Source organism: Globicephala melas, chromosome 16, assembly GCF_963455315.2.
Source record: "Globicephala melas chromosome 16, mGloMel1.2, whole genome shotgun sequence".
Classification (NCBI taxonomy): Eukaryota; Metazoa; Chordata; class Mammalia; order Artiodactyla; family Delphinidae; genus Globicephala; species Globicephala melas.
In genome coordinates, this window is record NC_083329.1 from 60,828,776 (window position 1) to 60,853,487 (window position 24,712).

Here is a 24,712-nt window from a genome sequence, read left to right on the forward strand (position 1 = left end):
GGAGACCTGAGGTCTACAGGGTAGAGGGGACCAGGGCCACTGCCAGCCGTATGACATCTTTGTGCAAATTAGAAAAAAAAAATCCCCTCAAAACATTTCCAGGACTTGCCTGGTGGCTCAGTGGTTAAGAATCCACCTGCCAATGCAAGGGACATGGGTTTGAGCCCTGGTCCGGGAAGATCCCACATGCTGTAGAACAACTAAGCCCGAGTGCCACAACTACTGAGCCTGTGCTCTAGAGCTCATGAGCCACAACTACTGAACCTGTGTGCTACAACTACTGAAGCCTGCATGCCTAGAGCCCGTGTTCTGCAACAAGAGAATCCACCACAAGGAGAAGCCCGCACACCGCAACAAAGAGTAGCCCCCGCTCACTGCAACTAGAGAAAGCCCATGGGCAGCAATGAAGACCCAATGCAGCCAAAAATAAATAATAAATAAATAAATAAAGACATTTCCATCTATAGGAAAATTAAAACCAATGTGTTGATGTTATTAGAACAAGACCTTTTACTGCCATCTGCTGGAAATATCTCATAGTAAATACATAAACGTACAATCTGTGTAGGAATAGCACCACCCTCCCCCTTAGATATGGCATTCTTGTCCAGTGATTAAGCCCAACCATGCAAGACAGCCTTGGGTCTAAAGTCACACAATCCCAGCCCTCCCATCTTTCCCTTTCTGCTGGCATGATTTTCTTATGTCTCAGGTGAGTGCTCTCAACTGACCTCAGCCTCAGCCCCAGCTGGGAAACACCCTTCTGAACTTCTCAGAGGCAGACAGGGACGCTGAGGGCTTCACATCTGTTGTTCCTCCCACCCATCACCTAGCCCATGACAGGCTCAAATGACTGACTCCTGAACACGTCCCATGAATGCTTACACACTGAGAGCACTGGCTGAGGAGCAGGGACTGGGATCCAGAGGTAGCATGGGCTCTGACTTGCTGTGTGACCATGGGGAAGTTCTTATCCCTCTCTGGGCCAGTTTTCCCTTCTGTAAAATTAGGCAGTTGAACTTGATCATTTCCAGGAGCTCAGAGAGCTCTGGCAATGACCTCCTGGCCCCTAACTTGTGGAATTTTGAGAAAAGCAGGAAGGTCATTCCCAATTGATGACAGAAAAACATTCAAGAAGACAGCTGATGGGAGTTCCCTGGCAGTCCAGTGGGTAAGACTTCGCCTACCAATGCAGTGGGTGCGGGTTCAATTCCTGGTCAGGGAGCTAAGAGCCCACATGCCTCAAGGCCAAAAAACCAAAACATAAAACAGAAGCAATATTGCAACAAATTCAATAAAGACTTTAAAAATTTTCCAAACCACTAAATAGACATTTCTCCAAAGATATACAGATTGCCAACAAACACATGAGAGGATGCTCAACATCACTAATCATTAGAGAAATGCAAATCAAAACCACAACGGGAAAGGAAATAGTCAATCAAGTCCAGGAAGCGCAGAGAGTCCCATACAGGATAAACCCAAAGAGAAACACTCCAAAACACATATTAATCAAACTATCAAAAATTAAATACAGGGCTTCCCTGGTGGTGCAGTGGTTGAGAGTCCGCCTGCCGATGCAGGGGACACGGGTTCATGCCCTGGTCCGGGAAGATCCCACATGCCGCGGAGCGGCTGGGCCCATGAGCCATGGCCGCTGAGCCTGCGCGTCCGGAGCCTGTGCTCCGCAATGGGAGAGGCCACAACAGTGAGAGGCCTGCGTACTGCAAAAATAATAATAATAAAAAAAAAATATTAAAAGCAGCAAGGGAAAAGCAACAAATAACATACAAAGAAATTCCCATAAGGTTAACAGCTGATCTTTCAGCAGAAACTCTGCAAGCCAGAAGGGAGTGGCAGGACATATTTAAAGTGATGAAAGGGAAAAACCTACAACCAAGATTACTCTACCCAGCAAGGATCTCATTCAGATTCAACAGAGAAATTAAAACCTTTACAGACAAGCAAAAGTTAAGAGAATTCAGCAACACCAAACCAACTTTACAACAAATGCTAAAGGAACTTCTCTAGGCAGGAAACACAAGAGAAGGAAAAGACCTACAAAAACAAACCCAACAATTAAGAAAATGGTAATAGGAACATACACATCAATAATTACCTTAAATGTAAATGGATTAAATGCTCCCACCAAAAGACATAGACTGGCTGAATGGATACAAAAACAAGACTCATATATATGTTGTCTACAAGAGACCCACTTCAGACCTAGGGACACATATAGACTGAAAGTAAGGGGATGGAAAAAGATATTCCATGCAAATGGAAATCAAAAGAAAGCTGGAGTTGCAATTCTCATATCAGACAAAATAGACTTTAAAGTAAAGACTATTACAGGAGACAAAGATGGACACTACATAATGATCAAGGGATCAATCCAAGAAGAAGATATAACAATTGTAAATATTTATGCACCCAACATAGGAGCACCTCAATACATAAGGCAAAGGCTAACAGCCATAAAAGGGGAAATTGACAGTAACACAATCATAGTAGGGGGCTTTAACACCCCACTTACACCAATGGACAGACCATCCAAAATGAAAATAAATAAGGAAACACAAACTTTAAATGATACATTAAACAAGATGGACTTAATTGATATTTATAGGACATTCCATCCAAAAACAACAGAATACACTTTCTTCTCAAGTGCTCATGGAACATTCTCTATGATAGACCATATCTTGGGTCACAAGCCAAGTCTTGGTAAATTTAAGAAAATTGAAATTGTATCAAATATCTTTTCTGATCACATGCTATGAGACTAGATATCAATTACAGGAAAAAATCTGTAAAAAACACAAACACAGGGAGGCTAAACAATACACTAATAAATAACCCAAGAGATCACTGAAGAAATCAAAAAATACCTAGAAACAAATGACAATAAAACACAACAACCCAAAACCTATGGGATGCAGCAAAAGCAGTTCTAAGAGGGAAGTTTATAGCAATACAATCCTACTTCAAGAAACAAGAAGTATCTCAAATAAACAACCTAACCTTACACCTAAAGCAATTAGAGAAAGAAGAACAAGAAAAACCCAAAGTTAGCAGAAGGAAAGAAATCATAAAGATCAGATCAGAAATAAATGAAAAAGAAATGATGGAAACAACAGCAAAGATCAATGAAACTAACAGCTGGTTCTTTGAGAAGATAAACAAAATTGATAAACCATTAGCCAAACTCATCAAGAAAAAGAGGGAGAAGACTCAAAATCAACAGAATTAGAAATGAAAAAGGAGAAGTAACAACTGACACTGCAGAAATACAAAGGATCATGAGAGATTACTACAAACAACTATATGCCAATAAAATGGATAACCTGGAAGAAATGGACAAATTCTTAAAAAAGCACACCCTTCCAAGACTGAACCAGGAAGAAATAGAAAATATAAACAGACAAATCACAAGCACTGAAATTGAAAATGTGATTAAAAATCTTCCAACAAACAAAAGGCCAGGACCAGATGGCTTCACAGGTGAATTCTATCAAACATTTAGAGACGAGCTAACACCTATCCTCCTCAAACTCTTCCAAATATAGCAGAGGGAGGAACACTCCCAAATTCATTCTATGAGGCCACCATCACCCTGATACCAAAGCCAGACAAAGATGTCACAAAAAAATAAAACTACAGGCCAATGTCACTGATGAACATAGATGCAAAAATCCTCAACAAAATACTAGCAAACAGAATCCAACAGCACATTAAAAGGATCATACACCATGGTCAAGTGGGGTTTATCCCCGGAATGCAAGGATTCTTCAATTACGCAAATCAATCAATGTGATGCACCATATTAACAAATTGAAGGATAAAAACCATATGATGCAGAAAAAGCTTTCAACAAAATTCAACACTGATTTATGACAAAAACCCTCCAGAAAGTAGGCATAGAGGGAACTTGCCTCAACATAATAAAGGCCATATATGACAAACCCACAGCCAACATCATTCTCACTGGTGAAAAACTGTAACCATTTTCTCTAAGATCAGGAACAAGACAAGGTTGCCCACTCTCACCACTATTATTCAACATAGTTTTGGAAGTTTTAGCCACAGCAATCAGAGAGAAAAAGAAATAAAAGGAATCCAAAACAGAAAAGAAGTAAAACTGTCACTGTTTGCAGATGACATGATACTATACATAGAGAATCCTAAAGATGCTACCAGGAAACTACTAGAACTAATCAATGAAGTTGGTAAGGTTGCAGGATACAAAATTAAAGCACAGAAATCTCTTGCATTCCTGTACACTAATGATGAAAAATCTGAAATAGAAATTAAGGAAACACTCCCGTTTACCACAGCAACAAAAAGAATAAAATACCTAGGAATAAACCTACCTAAGGAGAAAAAGACCTGTATGCAGAAAACTATGAGACACTGCTGAAAGAAATTAAAGATTATACAAACAGATGGAGAGATATACCATGTTCTTGGATTGGAAGAATCAACACTGAAAATGACTATACTACCCAAAGCAATCTACAGATTCAATGCAATCCCTATCAAACTACCAATGGCATTTTTCACAGAACTAGAACAAAAAATTTCACAATTTGTATGGAAACACAAAAGACCCTGAATAGCTAAAGCAATCTTGAGAAAGAAAAATGGAGCTGGAGGAATCAGGCTCCCTGAATTCAGACTATACTACAAAGCTACAGTAATCAAGACAGTATGGTACTGGCAAAAAAACAGAAATATAGATTAATGGAACAGGACAGAAAGCCCAGAGATAAACCCATGCACGTATGGTCACCTTATCTTTGATAAAGGAGGCAAGAATATACAATGGAGAAAAGACAGCCTCTTCAATAAGTGGTGCTGGGAAAACTGGACAGCTACATGTAAAAGAATGAAATTACAACACTCCCTAACACCATACACAAAAATAAAATCAAAATGGATTAAAGACCTAAATGTAAGGCCAGACACTATAAGACTCCTACAGGAAAACACAGGCAGAACACTTTATGACATACATCACAGCAAGATCCTTTTTGACCCACCTCCTAGAGAAATGGAAATAAAAACAAAAATAAACAAATGGGACCTAATGAAACTTAAAAGCTTTTGTACAGCAAAGGAAACCATAAACAAGATGAAAAGACAACCCTCAGAATGGGAGAAAATATTTGCAAATGAAGCAACTGACAAAGGATTAATCTCCAAAATTTACAAGCAGCTCATGCAGCTCAGTATCAAAAAAACAACCCAATCCAGAAATGGGCAGAAGACCTAAATAGACATTTCTCCAAAGAAGACATACAGATTGCCAACAAACACATGAAAGGATGTTCAACATCACTAATCATTAGAGAAATGCAAATCAAAACTACAATGAGGTATCACCTCACATGGGACAGAATGGCCATCATCAAAAAATCTACAAACAATAAATGCCGGAGAGGGTGTGGAGAAAAGGGAACCCTCTTGCCCTGTTGGTGGGAAGTTAAATTGATACAGCCACTAGGGAGAACAGTAGGGAGTTTCCTTAAAAAACTAAAAATAGAACTACCATAGACCCAGCAATCCCACTACTGGGCTTATACCCTTAGAAAACCGTAATTCAAAAAGATTCATGTGGGACTTCCCTGGTGGTGCAGTGGTTAAGAATCCGCCTCCCAATGCAGAGGACACGGGTCTGAGCCCTGGTCCGGGAGGATCCTACATGCTGCAGAGCAACTAGGCCCGTGCGCCACAGCTCCTGATCCTGTGCTCTGGAGCCCATGAGCTGCAACTACTGAGCCCACGTGCTGCAACTGCTGAGGCCCGTGTGCCTAGAGCCCGCGCTCTGCAACAGGAGAGGCCACCGCAGTGAAAAGCCCGCTCACCGCAGCAAAGAGTGGCCCCCGCTCGCCGCAACCAGAGAGGGCCCATGCACAGCAATGAAGACCCAACGCAGCCAAAAATAAATAAATAAATAAATAAATTTATTTAAAAAAAAGAGTAATGTACCACAATGTTCATTGCAGCTCTATTTAAAATAGCCAGAAAAATAAATAAATAAATAAAATAAAATAGCCAGGACATGGAAGCAACCTAAGTGTCCATCAACAGATGAATGGATAAAGAAGATGTGGCACATATATACAATGGAATATTACTCAGCCATAAAAAGAAACGAAATTGAGTTATTTGTAGTGAGGTGGATGGACCTAGAGACTGTCATACAGAGTGAAGTAAGTCAGAAAGAGAAAGACAAATACCGTATGCTAACACATATATATGGAATGTAAAAAAAAAAAAAAGGTTATGAAGAACCTAGGGGCAGGACAGGAATAAAGACGTAGATGTAGAGAATGGACTTGAGGATACGGGGAGGGGGAAGGGTAAGCTGGGACAAAGTGAGAGAGTGGCATGGACATATATACACTACCGAATGTAAAATAGATAGCTAGTGGGAAGCAGCCACATAGCACAGGGAGATCAGCTTGGTGCTTTGTGTCCACCTAGGGGGGTGGGATAGGGAGGGTGGGAGGGAGGAAGACACAAGAGGGAGGAGAAATGGGGATGTATATATACACATAGCTGATTCTCTTTGTTATACAGCATCAACTAACACAACATTGTAAAGCAATTATACTTCAATAAAGACATTAAAAAAAAAGTCCATTCATACCAAAAAAATCTAAAAAAAAAGAAAAAAGACAGAATACAACCTGAATTTTTTATTAGACTAGGAAATATAATTTATTTCATAAAAATTAATTTTGTTACAATAGGAATGCTAAATGTTATTTACAGGTTGTAGTTTACAGAATAAACAGAGGTGGGATTGGGGCCATCCCTGCAGCCCTGCAGCCCCGAGCATAGAACCATGTCCATGGCCCAGGCGAGTGGTCCAGCCCCTGGCCCACAGGAGAGCTGCTCCCTGCACCCAGGCTCTTGGTCACCTCTCCTCAGAGGGCCTGCTAAGGGACCTGGCTCAGCTGCCTGGTTGCTGGGGAAAAGGGACCAGAGGGTCCTGGATCTTCCAGGAGTGGGGAGGATCCCCCTGGAGCCCAGGGCACTGCGAGGGAAGGCCGAGGGAGAGGCACATAGAAGATACACCGACTGACCCTGTGGACTCAGAGAGGGCAAAACCAGGCACACCAACCTCCAGATGGCCCAGCCTGGACGCAAGGAGGGCACACATGTACACAGGTGGGGTCACGTTCCCGGAGAGGCACGCTAATGTGCCCGCGGATAAAAGCCCCCCCCACCCACGCACACACGCGCAAACACACCACAGAGATGAGAGAGACGTCAACAGCGCGCGAGGGCCCTGCATTCCTGCAGTGGCACTTAATCTGCGGTTCTCAAGGTACTCGGCTGTGTGGGGCTGCCTCTCAGGCTCGAATAAGCGGAGGAACGTCCATCGCACCCTGAGGCGGGCAGTCTGCAGACGTAGTCACAGCAGCCGTGGCAGATTGATGGAGCCAGCAAATCCTTTCCAGGCTTTTCTTATAAAGCTGGACAGCTTGAACCCTCCCAGGAGGCTTCAGCCAATTGGTTCCGTGCTCTAGGCCCTGGTACACAATTTCTGGGAATCCGATTAGAAATGGCACCTGGGGGGCTGGCCCGGCCTCACCCACCAAGAGCTCCCGTCCTGGGCACTGAGGAAGCAGCTCGCTTCTGAGGGTGGGGCATGGAGGCGGGACATGGCCGACCACCGTCAACTTCTACCCACTAGCGTTCCCATCAGGAGACTAGAGTGACGTATCAGAGCCCCAAAGTCCTCAGACAGCAGCTGTGGGGCCTTGGTAGAAAAAGGAACAGAGGCCCCAAGAAGGCCGTCATATGCCTGAAGTCACACAGAGGTTTAATGGCAAAGCTGGAGCTTGAACGCTGACTCCAGGCTGCCCTCGAGCTACCACACAGGCCCACACAGCTCAGACTAGGAGCGAGCCGGGATGCTGAGCCTGTAGTGGACAGGCACCTTTGGCAGGGAAGGCTCACTGCCTTTGTCTGAGGCCACGTCCACACAGGCACTGGGGTAATGAAGAGCCATGGTCTCAGCCTCAGGGGCCCAAGCCCGATGCAGGCCTGGCCCCTTCAGCAGCCCTGATAAAAAGGAACCCTCTCTCTCAAACCCAGCAGGCCCTTGACTGCCCACAGCCAACCCATTGCCCGGGGGGCTGGTGGGTGGTAAGAATCCCACTATCCCCATAAGCTCCCTGGTGCATGGAGGAAAGCCAGGCTGGGGACATTGGTTGGGACTACAGCCCCCAAACCTGCCTTCCTCCCAGGAGACCAGACCTTTAAAGGCCAGGATGCTCATGGACCTGCTGGGGCAAGCCCTGGGGTCATAAAGGCCAGGATGCTCATGGACCTGCTGGGGCAAACCCTGGGGTCAATGCCCAGAGGTGGCACTTGCTTTGGCTCGGGTGCCAAGGAGGAGAAGCCTTTGATGTGGCCTCTGTGCCAGCTCAAGATTCTGGTTCCAGCCAGCACCAGATGGCCAAAAAGGGACCCTGATGGCCCCTTGGAACATCCTGGAACAGGCTGGAGAGGGGGTGCCAGGCTCTCCACCCTGGCAATGCTGCCTGTCAAATCTTCCTTCAGCTCTGTCAGACTGTGGAGGGAGGGTGACAGGGGGTGCCTGTGGAGATCAGAGCTGGGAAAATAGCCCTCCACCCTGCCTCCTCCACCCCGGGCCAGTGCGTAAAGCACAGCCGAGCAGCCACCTCCCAGCCTCCCATGCCACCCGCAGGGACGGCTGCTAACATGTTCCTCAAAGCCACACTGACCCCAGAAGCTCAGGCTTCTGCAGCTAGAGAGGCCCTCTTATCCACCCCTTCTGTTTTACAGAAGTAACCAAGCCTGGGAAAGGGCAGATCCCGGGCATTAAGAGAACACCCACCTGCTCCAGCCCACCTGGTCTAGAGGCTGCTGGGTGGGCGTGTCCTGGCTGGCCCCACCCTGGGATGCGGGAGAGAGATGTGTCCTGTCCATGGGGGATTCTCATCCCTGACTTCTCTCTCTCTGTTAGGGTCCCGCTTCTGGGCCGTGGCCCCTCTCCAGAAGCCACCAGACCACAGTACTGGAAATTCTCCCTGGCTCACAGCTGGGCTGGCCCGCCCACACTTTCCATCCCAGGGCCTCTTCATCTGGATTCCTGGGAGCCCAGATGAGACTTGGAGCACCTGCCTGGGGCTGTGAGAGGGAGGCAGGACACCACCCCAAGCCAGACCTCAGGGCTCCTTGGCTTTACTGATTCAGCATCTGCTTAAGATTTTAGGAAGAAACATGGGACCACAGCTCAAACCTCATCTGACCCTGTAGAGCTGTGGAAGCTGAGGCCTTGTAAGCATTTAGTCTAAGATAAAATCATTAGCAGCAAAGTGTTCCCTAGTCAGTCTCTCTCTCCCTGATTCACACACACACACACACACACACACACGCTCCTGGCCAGAACCACGAGCATGCCCACACTCACCCATACTCAAGAAAAGTGTTTTCTATTTTTTTTGTGTTGTTTTTTCATTTTCTTTTTCTTTTTTTTCTAAAAAGGACTTATCCAAATATCTGGATAATAAATCATTTGCGTTTCCTAAGAAACTGGGTTTTCTTTTCCCTTGTGGTTTTGGTGTTTTTCTTCTTTGTTTGAGCCTTACTAGCAATCTGAAGCTTTCTTTCTTTCCTTCTTTCTTTCCTCTTCCTTTTTGCTTGTGGACAGGAGAAAGCAGTTTGTCTGAACTGTACTTGACTCTTCGAAGAGGAAAACAGTGTGAAAGGAGAAAGGGGCTTAGGGAGGAGGGAGAAATCAATAGCTGAGGAAGAAAAGGAAGAGCACAACTAAAACAGATGCACCCCAGAGACCCTGGGGCACAGGGTGGGAGGGCCACCTCCTTGCTCCCCTAGCTGCCTCCAGAGGCCCCATCCCCACCCCGGTTCCTGCACAGCGGTCTGAGGTCAGGAGAGACAGCAGGAGGTGGAGAAGGACCGCTGGGTCCTCCCAACAACAACGTCCATGGATTTCCTAAGGCTGGTCGTGGTCTGGGTCGGGAGGGCAAGGGGAGGAGGAGGAGGAAGGGCGATTCTGGCTGTGAGCTCGGGAGCAGAGGAGGCCCAACTGCCCCACAGGAGGTTGCCCTGGGTCTGCCTGTGCCAGCCACCTGCTGGTCCCTAACAGCCTGCGGGTTTGGGGCAGCTCAGCAGTCCCCGTCGGTGGCCATGGCCACCAGCATCTCGCTCTTGCCCATCTCCTCCAAGGCACTCGCCAGGCTGTTGAGGTCCCCGTCGTCCTGCTGCAGAGCTTCCCAGAGGTCGAGGATCACACCCGTGGGGCTCGCTTTTGTGGCAAAGTAGTTCAGGTACCTGATGGAGGGAAGGAGAAGGACACTGGGCTCCCAAAATGCTCAGCCCCTCCCGGGAGCCTGGGGTGGAGGGAGCACTGAGGGTACATCCCAGGAGCACCGGGACGGTGGGCTCCGGGCTCCCACAATCCTGGGTCTGAATTCCCAGCCCCTCTGCTTGCAGGCTGTGTGGCCCTGGGCAAGTCACTGCTCCTCTCTGAGCCCCAGTCTCATCTCTAAAATGGAAACTGTCCTGCTCATCATCAGTCATCAGCATCGTTCTTACTATCATTGAAAGACACTGGCCCCAGGAGAGGCTGTCCAAACCTAGCACTCCATTCTCTCTCTCCATCCCACATTCGTTGTCTGCCTGCTCTCACCCGCCCCATGCACTGCCCTGAAATCAGGAACAAAGGCTTTGACATCCTTACAGATCCCACCCATTCTGAGTAAGATGTCTTCTACATGGCATCTGCTCGACGCAGGTGTATTAAATGGTTTCTCAGTAAGTGTACCATAACAATAATGATGACTAAATGCCATTATATTTATCCAGCACTTTAAGTTCTCCAGAAGAGTTCTGACACCAGGATGCATTCTGTCACCCAGCAAGCATTTCCAAAACACCTGCTCTGTCCCGGACACAGGACTGCTGACGGTGATCACGCTTGGCTGGTATCCTGGCTTCACCTGATTCTCAAGGGCCAGCACTCTGAGCACGACGCTCCTGAAGGAACCAGCTTCTCAGACTTGGCACACCCAAGCCTGAGCTCCTGGTCTACCGCAAATGGCGGATCCGCTCCTGGACCGTCAGGCTGCCTGCCCCACCTGCCCCACGGGGACAGAGGGGGGGGGCGGCTCTGGTCCAGGCCGGGCGGGCTGTCCCGACACTCACCGGTCCATGGAGAGCTTCTGCGCCAACAACCGCCAGTCACTGCCGCGCGAGTTGGGGGCGTCCAGGCTGTTGCATATCTTCTGGCGGATGGAAACGGGGATCTTGAAGGCGTAGGGTCCCAGTTGGGTGGTGACTGCACTGCTGGGGGCGGAGCAGAGGGCATCCAGGGAGCCAGCAGGCGTCTGGAAGAGCAGGGGGCACGGGTGAGAGGGGCAGAGAGCTCCCTGTGCACGGCTCACTGGGCATCTGCCCCTCCAGCCTTCCTGCCTGGGGACTGTGAGCTCTTGGAGGCTCCGGCCGCTCCCCCGCCTCTGGGCAGGCTCCAGCTGCTCAAAGGGCTCCTCCCCTGGAAGGTGAGCTCTCCAGGGCCAGGGCTGTACACCCCGTCTCCGCCCTCGGGGTGCACACGCTAAGGCACTGCCTGGGCCAGCGCTGGTGCCACCTCGTCATCACAAAGCCACGAGGGGCCTCAGCCCCAGCCTAATCCACGGGGACCTCCTTTTACACAAACGCAAATGAAGTCTGGAAAGGAGAAGTGACTAATCCATGGTCACATGCCATGTTAGTGGTAGAGCTAGGTCTAGACCAGGGGTCCCCAGCCGGTCCGCAGTCTGTTAGGAACTGGGCCGCACAGCAGGAGGTGAGTGGCGGGGTCGGGCGAGCGAAGCTTCATCGGCCATTCCCTATCGCTCGCGTTACCGCCTTAACCATCCCCTGCACCAACCCCCGTCCGTCCGTGGAAAACCTGTCTTCCATGAAACCGGTCCCTGGTGCCAAAACGGTTGGGGACCGCTGGTCTAGACTATATCCAGTGCTCTTTACACTGCACTGCAAGGAGGGCCTCGCACTGTTCCTGGGTGGCCTAGGTTTTATAAACCTCAATCCGGATTATAGTGGTGGAGAGCCACAGGCCTGGGCCAAGCGTTGGCTGGATACAAGGTCCTGATATCGGCTCTCCCTAAAACCTTCTTTCTCATCTCCAGGTGAGGATCCTCGTATCTGTCTGCCTGGCGGTTGTACAGATTTGGTGAGTTTTGGTACAGGCCAAGCCCAGGCTCGGCACTCAGTAAGTCACAGCTGTTAGCAAAGAGTGACCAAGTCCCAGCTCAGACTTGGGAGGTGAGGGGCACAGCTCTGTGGGAGGTGGCCTTTCCCCCAGATGAGGAGGAGCCTGGGGTCTGCACGCTGCAGCGCCCAGCCCCGTGGGGCATCCGCGCTCCGGTCCTCACCTCTGCCAGCGTGGTGTGCAGCTGGAATATCTGGCCCTCTCCCTCCACCTGTCGCACGCAGATCTTGCAGGTGAGCTCCGTGGAGGCCAGGCTATGCCTCTCCAGGGTGAAGGTGCAGTGCAGGGCCTTCTGGCTACCACTCCAAATGTGATAGAAGGGGATCTCCTGGGGGAGGAGGGGCAGGGTCAGGGAGGCGAGGCCAGCCTGCCCTGCCCTCGGGGAATGGAGGCGGAGGCAGGTAAGGGGGCCAGCCTCAGGGAGGGCTGGGACCTCTCCATCCGGGTGGGCAGAGGAAGAAGAACTGGGCGAGGGCCCTTCAGTTGAGAAAGGGAGTATATGGGTGAGAAGGCACGAGTCTGAATATGTGACTGTGTGGGTGCATGTGTCTGGGTCTGGGAAGCCTTGTGGACTCAATGGTGTCACACAGATGGGCGCGGGCAGAGGGATATGACCATCAGAGATTAGTTTGGACAATCTGCCAGCCATGAACGCTCTTAGAGATGGTAAGGTCTCTTTAAAGATGATGGGTACAGACATTTGTGTGTGGGAGTATGTGACAGGGGTGGCAGGGGGAGGGAGACAAAGAGAGACACAGGGGTGGGAGTGGGGACCAAGGCTACAGGACCGAGGGAGGAGGCAGGGAGGGGAGTTGGTCTTCTCTGGGAAGCCCCCCAGGTGCGCCCCTCCCCAGCTCCATCCCTCCCCCTCCTGCGGCCCAGCCCTCACCTGGTACTTGGCCAGCAGCTTGCTCCTCCAGTGGGCGTGGGGCAGGTCGTGGAGGGAGAGGCGCAGGTTATGGTAACTGTCCTTAAACAGCAGGGGTTTTGGCTCCTCCACTAGGTAGCCACCCAGGGTCCGCTCCAGCTCCAGCACCTCCTGTGGGCCAGGGAGCAATGAGAAGGGGGAGCCCATCACATTTGGCCAAAGGGCCCTTTCCTTCTGCAAGTTTGGGGCTTGGGGACACACATGGGCAGAGGGAACTAGGCTGTAACATTGAAGGCAGGGAACCATCTGAGCCACAGGGCTGGGACTTGGTAAGTGCTCATAGAAGACTTACTGTGTGGAGAGATGCATGAATGAATGGATGGAGGGAAAAATAGATGGATGAATGGGCAGATGGTGGGACAGGTGGATGGATGAATGGATTTACAGATGACTGAATAGATGGACTGATGGATGGATGGTTAAGTAGATGGATAAAGAGATGGGTTGACAAATGGATGGATAGATCAACAGAGACAGACAGACAAAATGTTGTGCAGGTGAATATACAAATGGATGGGTATAGAAACAGAACAGATGGAAGAAAAGATAGATGCGTGGATGAGTGATGGCTGGATGGACAGACAGATTATGGACTAAATGAATATACAGACAGATGGGCAGAAAGCTGGGCGGATGGATGGATGCATGGATAGATGGGTGAATGGATGGATGGGTGAATGGATGAATGGATGGACAGACGGATGGATGGGGATTGAATAAATAAAGAACGCCATCAAGCCAATATGTGGCAACTTCCCTCTTGATCTCCAATCCATTCTCTGACTATAACTAGATGTTAGCCAATGCCCTAATACCAAGGGATCCACGCTTCAAGAGCATTTCCCAGGAGCCTCTAGCTATGATGGGCCTCCTGCAAGTTCAGGTCAGCCTGGTCCCAGCAGAAGACACTCACTCTCCCACAAGGCCTTTTAGCCTGTGTTGCATCAGTCGGCAACTTGGAGTTTGAGACAAGTCACATGAGACTGAGAGGCAGAGGAGATAGAAAGGCCCACAGATCGTGGGCTGGAGGAGGCCTGGAGCTACAGGAAAGGAGAAGGCTTCATAGCAGCAGGGGATGGAAGGATGGAGAAGGAAAAGGGGTTTAAATAGGGCCAAGGCTCTGTGCTCTTCCACTGTTTGTCAGGATGAGACTGAGATCCTGGGAACTGGTGGAAGGGCTGGGCAGAGAATGGACAGGGTCTTAGAGGCTGGAGGGACAGGGTGGTACTAACAGCTGCCGTTATCAGGTTCTAGGTGCTAAAATCCGGTCCCTTCACCTTCTCTCTCTTCCTGCCCCGAACCCCTTCTCACCTGCCATGCACCCCCCTCGCTTAAGGGCACTGTCCGTTCTTTTGCACACACTAGGAGCTTGGCTGTCAGCCGCCACCCCCTCCCCCTCCCCCCCTCCCCCTGTTCCTCCCATCAGTCACTGTTTCTGTCCATTCTACTGACTAAACAGACTCCAGGCCCCTCTCCAGCTGTTGTCACTGTCTGTTGTCCAGGGTCCAGCTGCAGCCTCCCAATTGGTCTCCCTGCTTCTTGTCTACCCATCCCCACTGCGTAGCTTTCAAAATAGCACCCATGAACAGGTGTCCACCGGGTCTCTGCCCCCGCCCACTGGATAGGTTCCAAATTCCTTGCCATGACCCTAAGGCTGTTGGGAGGCTGAGCCCTGCCTGTCTCTCCAGCCCCACCTCTCACACCCCTGCACGCTTTGGCACACAGAACAACACACCTGCCTCTGCATAAGCTGCTCTGTCTCCTGGAATGTGCTTCTTCCTTCTCTGCCTGGAACACCCACCTGTCCCTTGGAGCTTAGGTCTAAGGTCAGCCCTGCTGTGAAGCCTTCTCAGACCCCCTCCCCAACAACCAGGACCTGCCAGCCGCTCCTAGGCCAATGTTCCCTTAGCCCCGCATCAGTGATCCCCTGGTCTGTCTCCCACCTCTAGCCCGCAGCTTGGTGAGCGCAGAACTGTGCCCAACTCATCTCTGTATCTCGAGGATCTGATGCGATTTCAATGTTTGAGGAACAACTGAATGACTGAATGAGGCTGATGGTGGCAGAGGGTGCCTGGCAGGTACCATGATCCTGGGGAGGGGGATACTGGAAGGTACCATGCAGCTGGCCGGCTGTGGGCGAGGTACCCGCAGCGTGCAGGCCCGTGTGGGTACCCAGGGCCTGGCCTTACCTTCAGTGCTACGGGCGTGTCCTCCAGGCAGTAGACCCTGAGGCTGTACTCCAGAGAGGTGCAGAGGGCGGGGGCGAAGATGGCCAGCTGGAGCCGCTTGACTGCCAAGCGAGAGTACGACTCACCCGTGAAGACGTAGGTGCCCAGCTGGTCCAACAGGATGTGGCAGGACCTGGCCTCCAGCTGGCAGTAGCAGGGGGTGTTAAGGGTCTCCTCATCCAGGGTGACCACCTCCTGCAGGGTGACAGTGGAGGTGAGGTGGCTGTACCAGCCAAGGCCCTGGAGAGGGTCCAGGCAGGTTGGGTTAGGGGACCCGGCCCCCCGGCCCCCCGGCCTTGGCTCCTCACCTCCCAGTGGCCCTGGTGGGCCTGGGTCTTGAGCTGGAAGATCCAGTCACCGGCACTGACTTCAGCGCAGTGTGGCACCGTGAGGATGACGGGGCGGCACAGCAGGAGGCCCGTGGGCCCGCAGGTCACCGAAGGGCTCAATACTGTCTGGGTCCCTTCCGAAAGCGGGCTGGGGTGGGATGGAGGGCAGCAGGGAGGCAGTGAGGGAGCGGTGCTGGCCTCCGGGCTCTGCCCCAGCTCCTGGGATGGGAGAAGGCAGGACTGCGCCCTGGGGGCTCCCAGAGGCCACGGGTTAAGGAAGAATGGCACTGGCCTTGAGATCGTTTCTAAATTTTTGCTATTACTCCGCAATATTCTCATAGCCAGATCTTTGCTCCCATTTTCAAAGGTTCTGCACTCCAGGGATGTTGTGGATAGGTGCTGCTAAAGTGCCCTCTGGAAAGCTGGCACCCATCCACGCTCCCACCGACGCACCTTGGGAGGGCTGTGTTCCCATTCTCTCACCAGTATGAAGGTATTATGACATCTGAAAATAGCTTTGCAAGCTGATGAAGCAAAAAAACTTCCAGTATCTTATGGCTGTCTGAATAACTGTTTCTTTGACTACAAATTAGGTCAAACATTTTCTCATAACCTATTGGCCGCTATGTGTGTATGTGTGTGTGTGTGTGTGTGTGTGTGTGTGTGTGTATAAGAGAGAGTGTGTGTGAATCACTTGTTCATATCCTTTGTCCATTTTCGTACTGAGATATTCAGTTTTTCTTATTGATCTCCCAAACCTCTTTACATAGTGAGGATAGTAACCCTTTGTCATATTGTAGCCAGTTGGTCAACTGGCTTTCAGTTTTATGATTTGTTGTGCTGGTTTTGCATGGTTTAAATGTGAACATAATAAGAGCAAGCAATGTCTTCCTTGGAGAACTACCTCTGGCCTTAGGATCGGACTTAGAAGGGGAGATGGTGACATTTGAGCCCAAGGTGGGCAAGCAGCAGGGAGAGAGAGGCTGAGGAGGGGGCAGCTGGGCTGGGGCTGGGGTCTCTATACTCACAGGGTGTTTTCTGCCTTGTTGATGAGGAGGTACATCTCGTAGAATTTGCCCTGGGGAATGGCTCCATTGGGCACCAGCAGGCTGACCCCTAGGGGGAGAGGGAGGTCAGTAGGGAGGGGCTGGAGGGAGTCCAGGAGCTTAGAACAGGGGATGGGGGGTTGGCCCCCATCTTGGAGCAGGGAGAGAAAGACATCTGAGCTCCTGGTGGCCACCAGCAAGGAGTGGGGAGAGGGGACTGGGTGCAGGGAAAGGCCAGGTCACTGACTGCAGAGGGGCTGTCCAGTAGCACAGGGGCCACTGGCATTGCGATCGGGTGTAGCGATGGGGCAAAGACCTGGAGTCTGAAGGTGCAGTGCCAGCCCCAGCCTAGCTCAGTGTATGATGCTGGGAAACTGTCAGCTGCTGGCTCTGCAACCTGAGCTGGGCAGCCCTGCCTTTTCAACAGCACTCTGTAGGTTTGTTGACTATATCGGGGTATACTTTCCCACTCACCAGATGGTGAAACTGAGGTTTAGAGAGTTCCCCTGCCCTTGTGAGGCAGAGGCAGGCCTGGACTCCAGGTCTTCTATTTTATAATCACTTCTTCCCCTTGGGCCTCACTTTCCCAATCTGTGAAATGGGACCAGGGAAGCCCTATCTTCTGCTGGGTGAGTGTTGAGACTGTCTAGAGGGGACATGCTGAGGCCAGACTGATGGGTGAGCAGAGCAGGGACCCACCTGTGTCAGGGATGCTGAGCCTCCCGCCCAGGCAGCCAAAGGTGCCGCTGACACTGCTCCCCGGGTCACGGGGCATGCCCAGGAGCTGCTGGGAGCCGAGGCTGGCACTGCGCAGGTGCAGGAAGTGGGCATCCCGGGCAAAATCACCAGGGTACGTGCCGGGTGGCAGGACTCCCAGCAGCTCAGCCCCGTCTGCCAGGCCTGGCCCAGAGCTGGTGGTGCTGGAGTTGTAGACCTTGATCTTGAGGTTGGGCAGGGAGTCCAGCAGGGGCGAGTTGGTCATTGGGATCTTGTCAACCGAGTCCTGCAGGGCGTACATGGGTCCGCGGTAGATGCCCGCACTGGCAGTGAGGTCCGGAGGCACAGATGGGTGCAGGAGCTGCGGGTTGTCTGCAGGGCCGGGGGCTGCAGTCAGACCAGCCGTGCCTCGCTGGCCCTGTCCCACTGTCTGCACCTGCCGGGACGCCTTCCTTTACAAAATCCTACCCAAACGTCCAGCTCTGAAAGGTTCCATTGCCACCTGCGGTAGGAAGCTTAGGGACTCACCACCTAGGTTACTTCTTCTTTCCTGCATCTCTGTAACCAAACTCATCCAGTGATCTTTAGAGAAAACTCTAGGAAAACCTCTTGAGGGAGTCAGGAGCCTCTGCTCTGGTCTGGCTGGTCTGGCTGGCTGTCACACCCCCTGGGAACCCTGCCTGCACCCGCCACCCCAGGCGTTCCCAGGTCCTTACTGGGCCTCGCAGTCTTAAAGTTGACTGGGTGGAAGCCGCCAGTGAGGGCGGCGGACGAGTCGGTGATGTCGGTGTCGAAGTCCCGGCAGTTGCGGCGGTACACGACCACCCCTACCACCACAAGGACGGTCACCACCACGAAGATGGACACCACAAGGCCTGCGTACAGCGCCACATCCCCCGAGGACTCCAGAACTGCGGGGACAGGAGGGCTGAGTGAGGGCCAGGGGGCAGAGGCGCTGGCCCTGAGGGAGCCAGAGATTCCCTTGGTCCCCGGGGAGAGGCAGGGCCTGGGACAGAGTGGTGTTGTGCTAGGTTCTAATCTGAGCCCTGCCAGACAGGCTGGTGACCTCAAGCAAGGCTTGAACCTATCTGAGCATCAGTCTCTATAAGTAAAATGGCCTAAATGTCCCTGCCTCCCTGCCCTGCTTCCCTCCCCGTGTGGCATGGAGAGGCAAAGGGACTCCTGGAGTTAACGCTCCCGAGAGTTAACTCATTGCTCTCTGCCCAGGAGGTGACAAGGCGTCTGCGGCTCAGAGTCACAGGACCACTAAGTGTCCTCTCAGAGCTGGGATTAAGACCTAGCGCCTCACTAGCAGCCTGCAGCAATCTCTATAGGACCCAAGGCCCTGATTCCCAGAAATCTCTGCAAGTGGCCGCTCTGAGCTCACCTTCCATTTTGTGCTGAGGGCAGGAGGTGGGCGGGGGCGGGGAGGGAGGGATGGAGGGGGAACAGGACGAGGGGAATGAGATGCGTGGCAATGGGATGGAGAGGAGGGGAGCAGGTGGAAGGGAAGGAAGGGGCTCAGGGAGGCAACCCATGTCGACACTCCCTGCCCCCAGACAGGCTGCTGGGCTGGAGGAGGTCCAGCTCTGGGTGAGGGGCAGGGCAGGCTGCTGCTCAGCTAGAAGTAACTCCACATAGCTAGGCGAGGAAGTGTCGGGGTCAAGAGGCAGGGTCCAAAGCAGGGCTGCCCAACAGAACTTTCCATGGTGATGGCCCATCCCGTGTCTGCACTGTCCCCCATGACAGCCACTAGCCACGGGTGGTCATTAAACTACTAAAATGCGGCTGGCTTGACTGAGGAAATGAGTTTTTAAATATATTTATTTTCAGCTAAGATAAATACAATTTTCAAGCCACACGTGGCTAGTGGCTACTACACTGGACAGCACAGCCTAGCCAAGACGGCTGCCCTTCTCCCTTGTTTCCTTTGGGAGCTCCGGGAAGCCCCTGTCCACTCCCTCCCCTCCCCAGGGACCCTCGAAGAGGAAGGCCCGCTTTCCTTCCTGGTGGAGGCCTGAGCTTCAGCAAGGTAGGGCAGGGCTCTCAGCCCTCATTTTTGCCTGCTTCTACCACCTTCTGGACCCCCATCTCTCCTCATCCTTGGGCTCCCCAGGAGAGCTGCCCGAGAAGGTCCCCAGGGCTGGGCTCCCACCTCTCTGGGGGCTTCGCCTCATGACATCGTCACTAATCATGGGGGTCACTTGCCTGGTGATTTACAATATCTAATCAGTCACCAGTCTGGCCCCCCTGTGAGTTGCACTGAAGGCCTCATTACTGACTTGATAATTCCAGAATTATTTGGAAATTGTGGTTTAATTACCACACACCAATCTGCCCAAGCAGCTTTACCACAGCGGAGCATAGCCCCTGGGGGATGAATGATGAGCCCCCAGGGTCTGACGCAGAGCAGCGGGCATCCCAAGGACCTAGGAGGCTTCAGTCGGCTGCTGGGGGCACAGTGAGGGGCAGGTGTGGGCCTGCTTGCTGGCGGCCTCCCACAGAGGACAACCAAGGGGTGGGGCTCGGAGCACCAGCTCTGGCCAAATACTTAGGTTCGAATCCTGGCTGGATCCTTGGGAATGTCCCTTCTCTCTGAGAATCAGTTTCTCCTCCTATAACGGGAGGGGTCAGGATGGCATCCTAGGGCCTTTCTGTCAGCTGAGGGTCTGCCTGTCTGACTGTGATGAAGACCATGCCACATGCAGCGTCAGGTGCTGGGAACCCCGTGGAGGGCTGGTAGTGGGCACCTTCAGCTCTCCCTGCCCCTCACCTTGCCCTGCACCCCACCCCCTGGAAAAGCCAACTGAGGAAAACCAGGGATCCCCCCAGAGGAAAGAGAACAGCCATGAAATGGGACTTACGGTGGCTTTTGGGGTCACTTAGAGTTTTCTTATCTGTTGAGGGAAATAAAGGAAAAGACAATGACACAGACGGCAGGGAAAGGGTGGTAGAGGAGGTGACGGGGAGATGCATGGATGAGATGACAGAGTAGCAGGTGGGCAGGGGCCCCGAGGGGCTGCTCCACTGCAGGCTGGGAGGTGGGGGCCAGGGGGCCCGTATCTGGCTCCAGAGCCCCCACCCTGGGCCCTGCCTTCCAAGGACTCACTCTGCACGCACAGCCCGTCGGTGCAATTCTTGGAGTCAAGCAGGGTCCCGCTGCAGTCCCGGCCTCCGTTCTGGGGAGGGGGCGCCATGCACTCGCGGCTGCGCCAGTGCGCACACTCGGTGCTACAGGCCGACCACTTGCTCCACTCTGTCCACGCGCCATCGACTGTGGGGACACAGCACGTGGTGCATGGGGACACACGCATGCATAGAATGCACACACGGTTATGTGTGCACAACACAGCAGTGCATGCACACACACACACACACACACACACGCACACAGTGCAGCAGGGAAAGAGGAACCCAAGACACACGCATGCCATCCAGAGAAATCCACGCCTCATGCCAGTGCAGAGACGGGAGCACCAGGTGGGCGAAGAAAGCCCAAATAGACACATAACGTCACTGACGCAGATACAACCCAGGGCACAAGTGTACACACAGAGGCACAAACCCAGGGTGAAAAACACCACATCAGTCACACAAACATGTCAGCAAAGAGAGAACACAGACCAACCAACGGGGCCACAGAGTAACACAGAAGAAAGAGAGGACTGCAGGGTCAGCGGCCAGGTGTGTCTAGCAGTCAAGGGCAGGAGCACAGGCTCTCTGACCCCAGGAGCCTCTGGGGTCCGGGCCTGGGGGCTGGCGCTGACAACCCTCGGCCTGGTGAGCAGACCGCCCACCCCTCAGACTGCAGCTCAGAGCCTCTGCCTCTGTGTCTCCCGCAGCCCAGGGCAGAACAGGTCAGCGGGCGTAGCATCCAATCCAGCCTGGTGAGCCAGCTGGGGGGCCCGGGACAAGCACCTTCTGTCCTCACCCACCCTAACGGGGAAAGATGGGCTGTTCTGACTGGCAGACACCAAAGCACAGAAGGCAGGGCTGGGGCTGGCATGGGGCTGGGCATGGGTGGACTGCCACCTGGCCGGTGGCCTCACCTGGGCACACGGTGGTGCAGGCAGTCTTCTGGAAGGCCTGGCCCTCACAGAAGGCACCTCCATTGAGTGGGGCGGGGTTGGTGCAGGTCCGTGTGCGCTTCTGCCAGCCGCGGCCACAGCGGTTGGAGCAGGGTGACCACTCGGCCCAGCTGGACCAGCCGCCGTTCACTGCAGGGGTAGCAGTTGTCAGCAGGTTGGCATGGCTCTTCGCCCCGTGGGGCCTCCAAGCCCCATCCTCCAGCCATGATGAGGCGCCTCTGCTGAGGCCTGGCCCTTCCTAGTTGGACCCCTCCTGCCTCCAGGGCTGTGGACTCAGATACCAGCGGGCAGACCTGGGCTGCATCTGTCAGCACCAGAGGCAACCCAGGAGGTCACTGTCTATTCCCCGCCCCATTGTACAATGGCAAACAAAGGTCCAGAGAGGGCTGACACTTACACAAGGTCTCCCCGTGAGTAATGGGGAGCTTGGAACTGGAACCCAGTACAGGGCTCTTTCTACGACACTCATTGTAGCCATGGCTCTGGCCCTCCCACCCAAGGGGACAGCAAGGAACAGATGACCGGCCTGAACAGTAGTTCCTAACTGCTAGAACAACAGGCTCGGGGATGGGGATACCGACTGGGCCCTGCCTTAGCCCTGACTCTCAGAGAACTGGGTTTTCCCCTTCAGGGATAAGCAAAGGGCCTGAGAAGGGGCAAGTGCTCCTGACTTCACCACTAGCTTTGCTGTGTGACCTTGCGACGGCACCTCCCCTCTCTGGGCCTCCTCTCCCTCCCCACCCGTTCACCAAGGTCCTGCTGGCTTCTGGGTAGGGAAGGGTCAGCCGTATAGCCCCAGGCTCTCCCCCTCCCTCGGCCGTGTCCTCCCCCGCACCCCCACCCAGCCCACTCTGGGCCGCACCGTAGACAATGATGGTGGCGGTGGTGCTGCGGCGCTTGGCCACGATATTCTTGGCCACGCAGGTGTAGTTGGCCGTATCTGACAGGCGAGCCTGGCGGATGATGAGGTTGTGGTCGATGGTGAGCAGGAAGTTGGTGTCCTGGGTGGGGTCGATGACATCCTCGTTCTTGAGCCATTCCACCTGCAGGGGCACGGTTGCAGCTGTGAGGGCCCAGGGCCCGATCCCCTGCACCCCCGGGAGTGGGCCCTCTCTTGGGGGGAAGGGAGGCCTGACCATAAACAGGACTGCAGTTCTAGCCATGTCCACCCATGGTGGTGACACAGGGGGCAGGGCCTCCACGGGCCAGGCACTGTGCTGGACACTGCGGAACACAGTGGTTAAGATGACCACCCACCAGCTGAGTGGCCTTGGGAAGGGACTTCCACTTGGCCTCAATTTCATCAACTGTAAGATGATATTTAATAGCACTACCCATAAGACTACTGTGAGAATGAAATGAATCAGTATATGGAAAGTGTGGAGGCCATGCCTGGCTCACGGTAAGTACTGGTACTAAATAAGAACATGTCTTCACCATTAACTCCGCAAACCGACTCCCTGAGCCAGGGTGAGAGGCCTGGCAGGTGATTAAAAACATGGTCCCTGGTCTGGCAGACCTGGGTGTGCAAATGCCAGCTCTGCCACTCACTAGCTGGGTCACCCTGGATGACTGCTTCACCTGTCCCAGTGCTGTGTTCCCAGCCATAAGATGGGATGACAATATCCACCTTGAAGGGTTGCTATGAGGACCAGCGGGCCGAGTGCCTGGCACATGTGGCAGCCACGAGGGGTAGCTATTACAGAAGGTGTCTGTCTGAGCTCATTTCCAGATGGGGGCCGGGGCTGGGGGGAAGCTAAGTGATTAGAGCAAAGGTTCTGAGCTGGAAGCCCAGGGTTCCATCTTCCCCAGTCCTGTTCTACTGAGGTCCCTGGCAACAAAGCTGAGATGTTTCCCCATGCCCTGCTCTGACTAGAGGACCACGAGTGCGGGCAGCGGGAGAGAGGAAGCAGGCCTGGAACACAAGCAGGGCAGTAAGAGGACAGGTGGGCACCACCCAGGGATGCCCAGGCCATGTGGTGTAGGAAGGGGTGATCAGCTTGTGGGCTGAGTCTGTGCTCAGATGCACGTATTACGATCCACTAACGCTGGGGCCTTGGGTTCTGGGTGGGGTGGGGGAAATGGTGTATATGGCCACTTCTCTTGCAGGAGACTGAGCCTGGGGTCAACCCAAGGAGCCCTGGGGGTTCCTGCCCCAGCTCTGCCCCATCCTGTGGGGTTATGCCTATGGAGGGCCCAGCTGGGGTCTGGCATGCGCTGAGTTCTACAGAGGTTGCAGTTCCCTTCTCTGTCTCTAGCCTTGATATCCCCGTCTGTGAAATGCGAGGGCTCTGGAAGTCTGAGGCATTGTGGCTGGTGGCAAATACCATGCCTGGCTGGCCTCTGCCATGCCAAAAGTTCCCCATATCCCCACTCACCTCAGCCACAGGCACCCCCTCTGGTGGGCGGCATTGCAGGAGAACTTCATGGTCCAGGGGCACTTCCTTGCCTAAGGGCTCCTGATCGAAGTTCTTGCGCAGGTCTGGGAGAAGGAAGGAAAAGTGTTCCAAGGCACAGTCAGGCGGTGCAGGGAGGAGGCCAGTCAGGCAGAGCTGGATCCTGAAGGGCCCCATTCGAGCCACTAGGTGGCAGTGCACACCAAGGGAATGTTCACGGGGACACCCGGCCTTTACCTGGAGAACTTCTTCTCCAAGATGGGGGCCTCACCAGGTGGACTCGGGGGAACAAGCTTCCCTCCCTGACTCTGGGATCCTATGCACATGGTGGCCGGGGATGGTGAGGAAGCTGGCAGCTTCCTTATATAAAAGTAGGCAAAAAAGGGCCGTTAGAAATCCTGGGGCCAAAGGTGTCACAGGTTCTGGGTCATGGAGCCTTCTGAGCTGGCATCCCTGTGCCCTGATGTCTGTGTGTGAAATTATCTCTCCAGGATCCACAGGGAAGGGGAAAGGGCTCAGGAGAATGGGGTGAGGGTGTCAGGGTGGCATACATGCAATGCGGACATAGGCCCGGCGACTCTTGGTGGTGCCTGCAGAGCTCCAGGCCACGCACTGGCACCAGTAATCTTCCAGCCCAAACAGCTCCTCCACCTGCTGTCGCAACACCTCGATCTGCACCTCTCGCACCTGCAGGCCTGGGAGGAGG

The 24,712-nt window shown here is 53.0% G+C and overlaps 1 protein-coding gene across 2 annotated transcripts in view; it reads right to left on the bottom strand.

Annotated features, from left to right (window-relative positions):
* Positions 1-6,702: 6,702 nt before the first annotated feature.
* UNC5B (unc-5 netrin receptor B) overlaps positions 6,703-24,712 on the bottom strand; it is a 77,754-nt gene continuing 59,744 nt past the window's right edge. Inside the window, exons 3-17 of one of the 2 annotated variants that reach the window (XM_030862518.2) lie at positions 24,558-24,701; positions 23,989-24,092; positions 22,473-22,653; positions 21,572-21,739; positions 20,632-20,796; positions 20,387-20,419; positions 18,239-18,433; positions 17,505-17,894; positions 16,788-16,875; positions 15,739-15,907; positions 15,392-15,625; positions 13,164-13,313; positions 12,438-12,602; positions 11,209-11,390; positions 6,703-10,335 (exon numbers count right to left, since the gene is read on the bottom strand). In XM_030862518.2, the coding sequence (XP_030718378.1) occupies positions 10,170-10,335; positions 11,209-11,390; positions 12,438-12,602; positions 13,164-13,313; positions 15,392-15,625; positions 15,739-15,907; positions 16,788-16,875; positions 17,505-17,894; positions 18,239-18,433; positions 20,387-20,419; positions 20,632-20,796; positions 21,572-21,739; positions 22,473-22,653; positions 23,989-24,092; positions 24,558-24,701 (2,534 nt within the window). In that variant the 3' untranslated portion in view covers positions 6,703-10,169. The remainder of the gene's footprint in view (positions 10,336-11,208; positions 11,391-12,437; positions 12,603-13,163; positions 13,314-15,391; positions 15,626-15,738; positions 15,908-16,787; positions 16,876-17,504; positions 17,895-18,238; positions 18,434-20,386; positions 20,420-20,631; positions 20,797-21,571; positions 21,740-22,472; positions 22,654-23,988; positions 24,093-24,557; positions 24,702-24,712) is intronic. The other variant, XM_060286278.1, reaches the window with a different exon arrangement.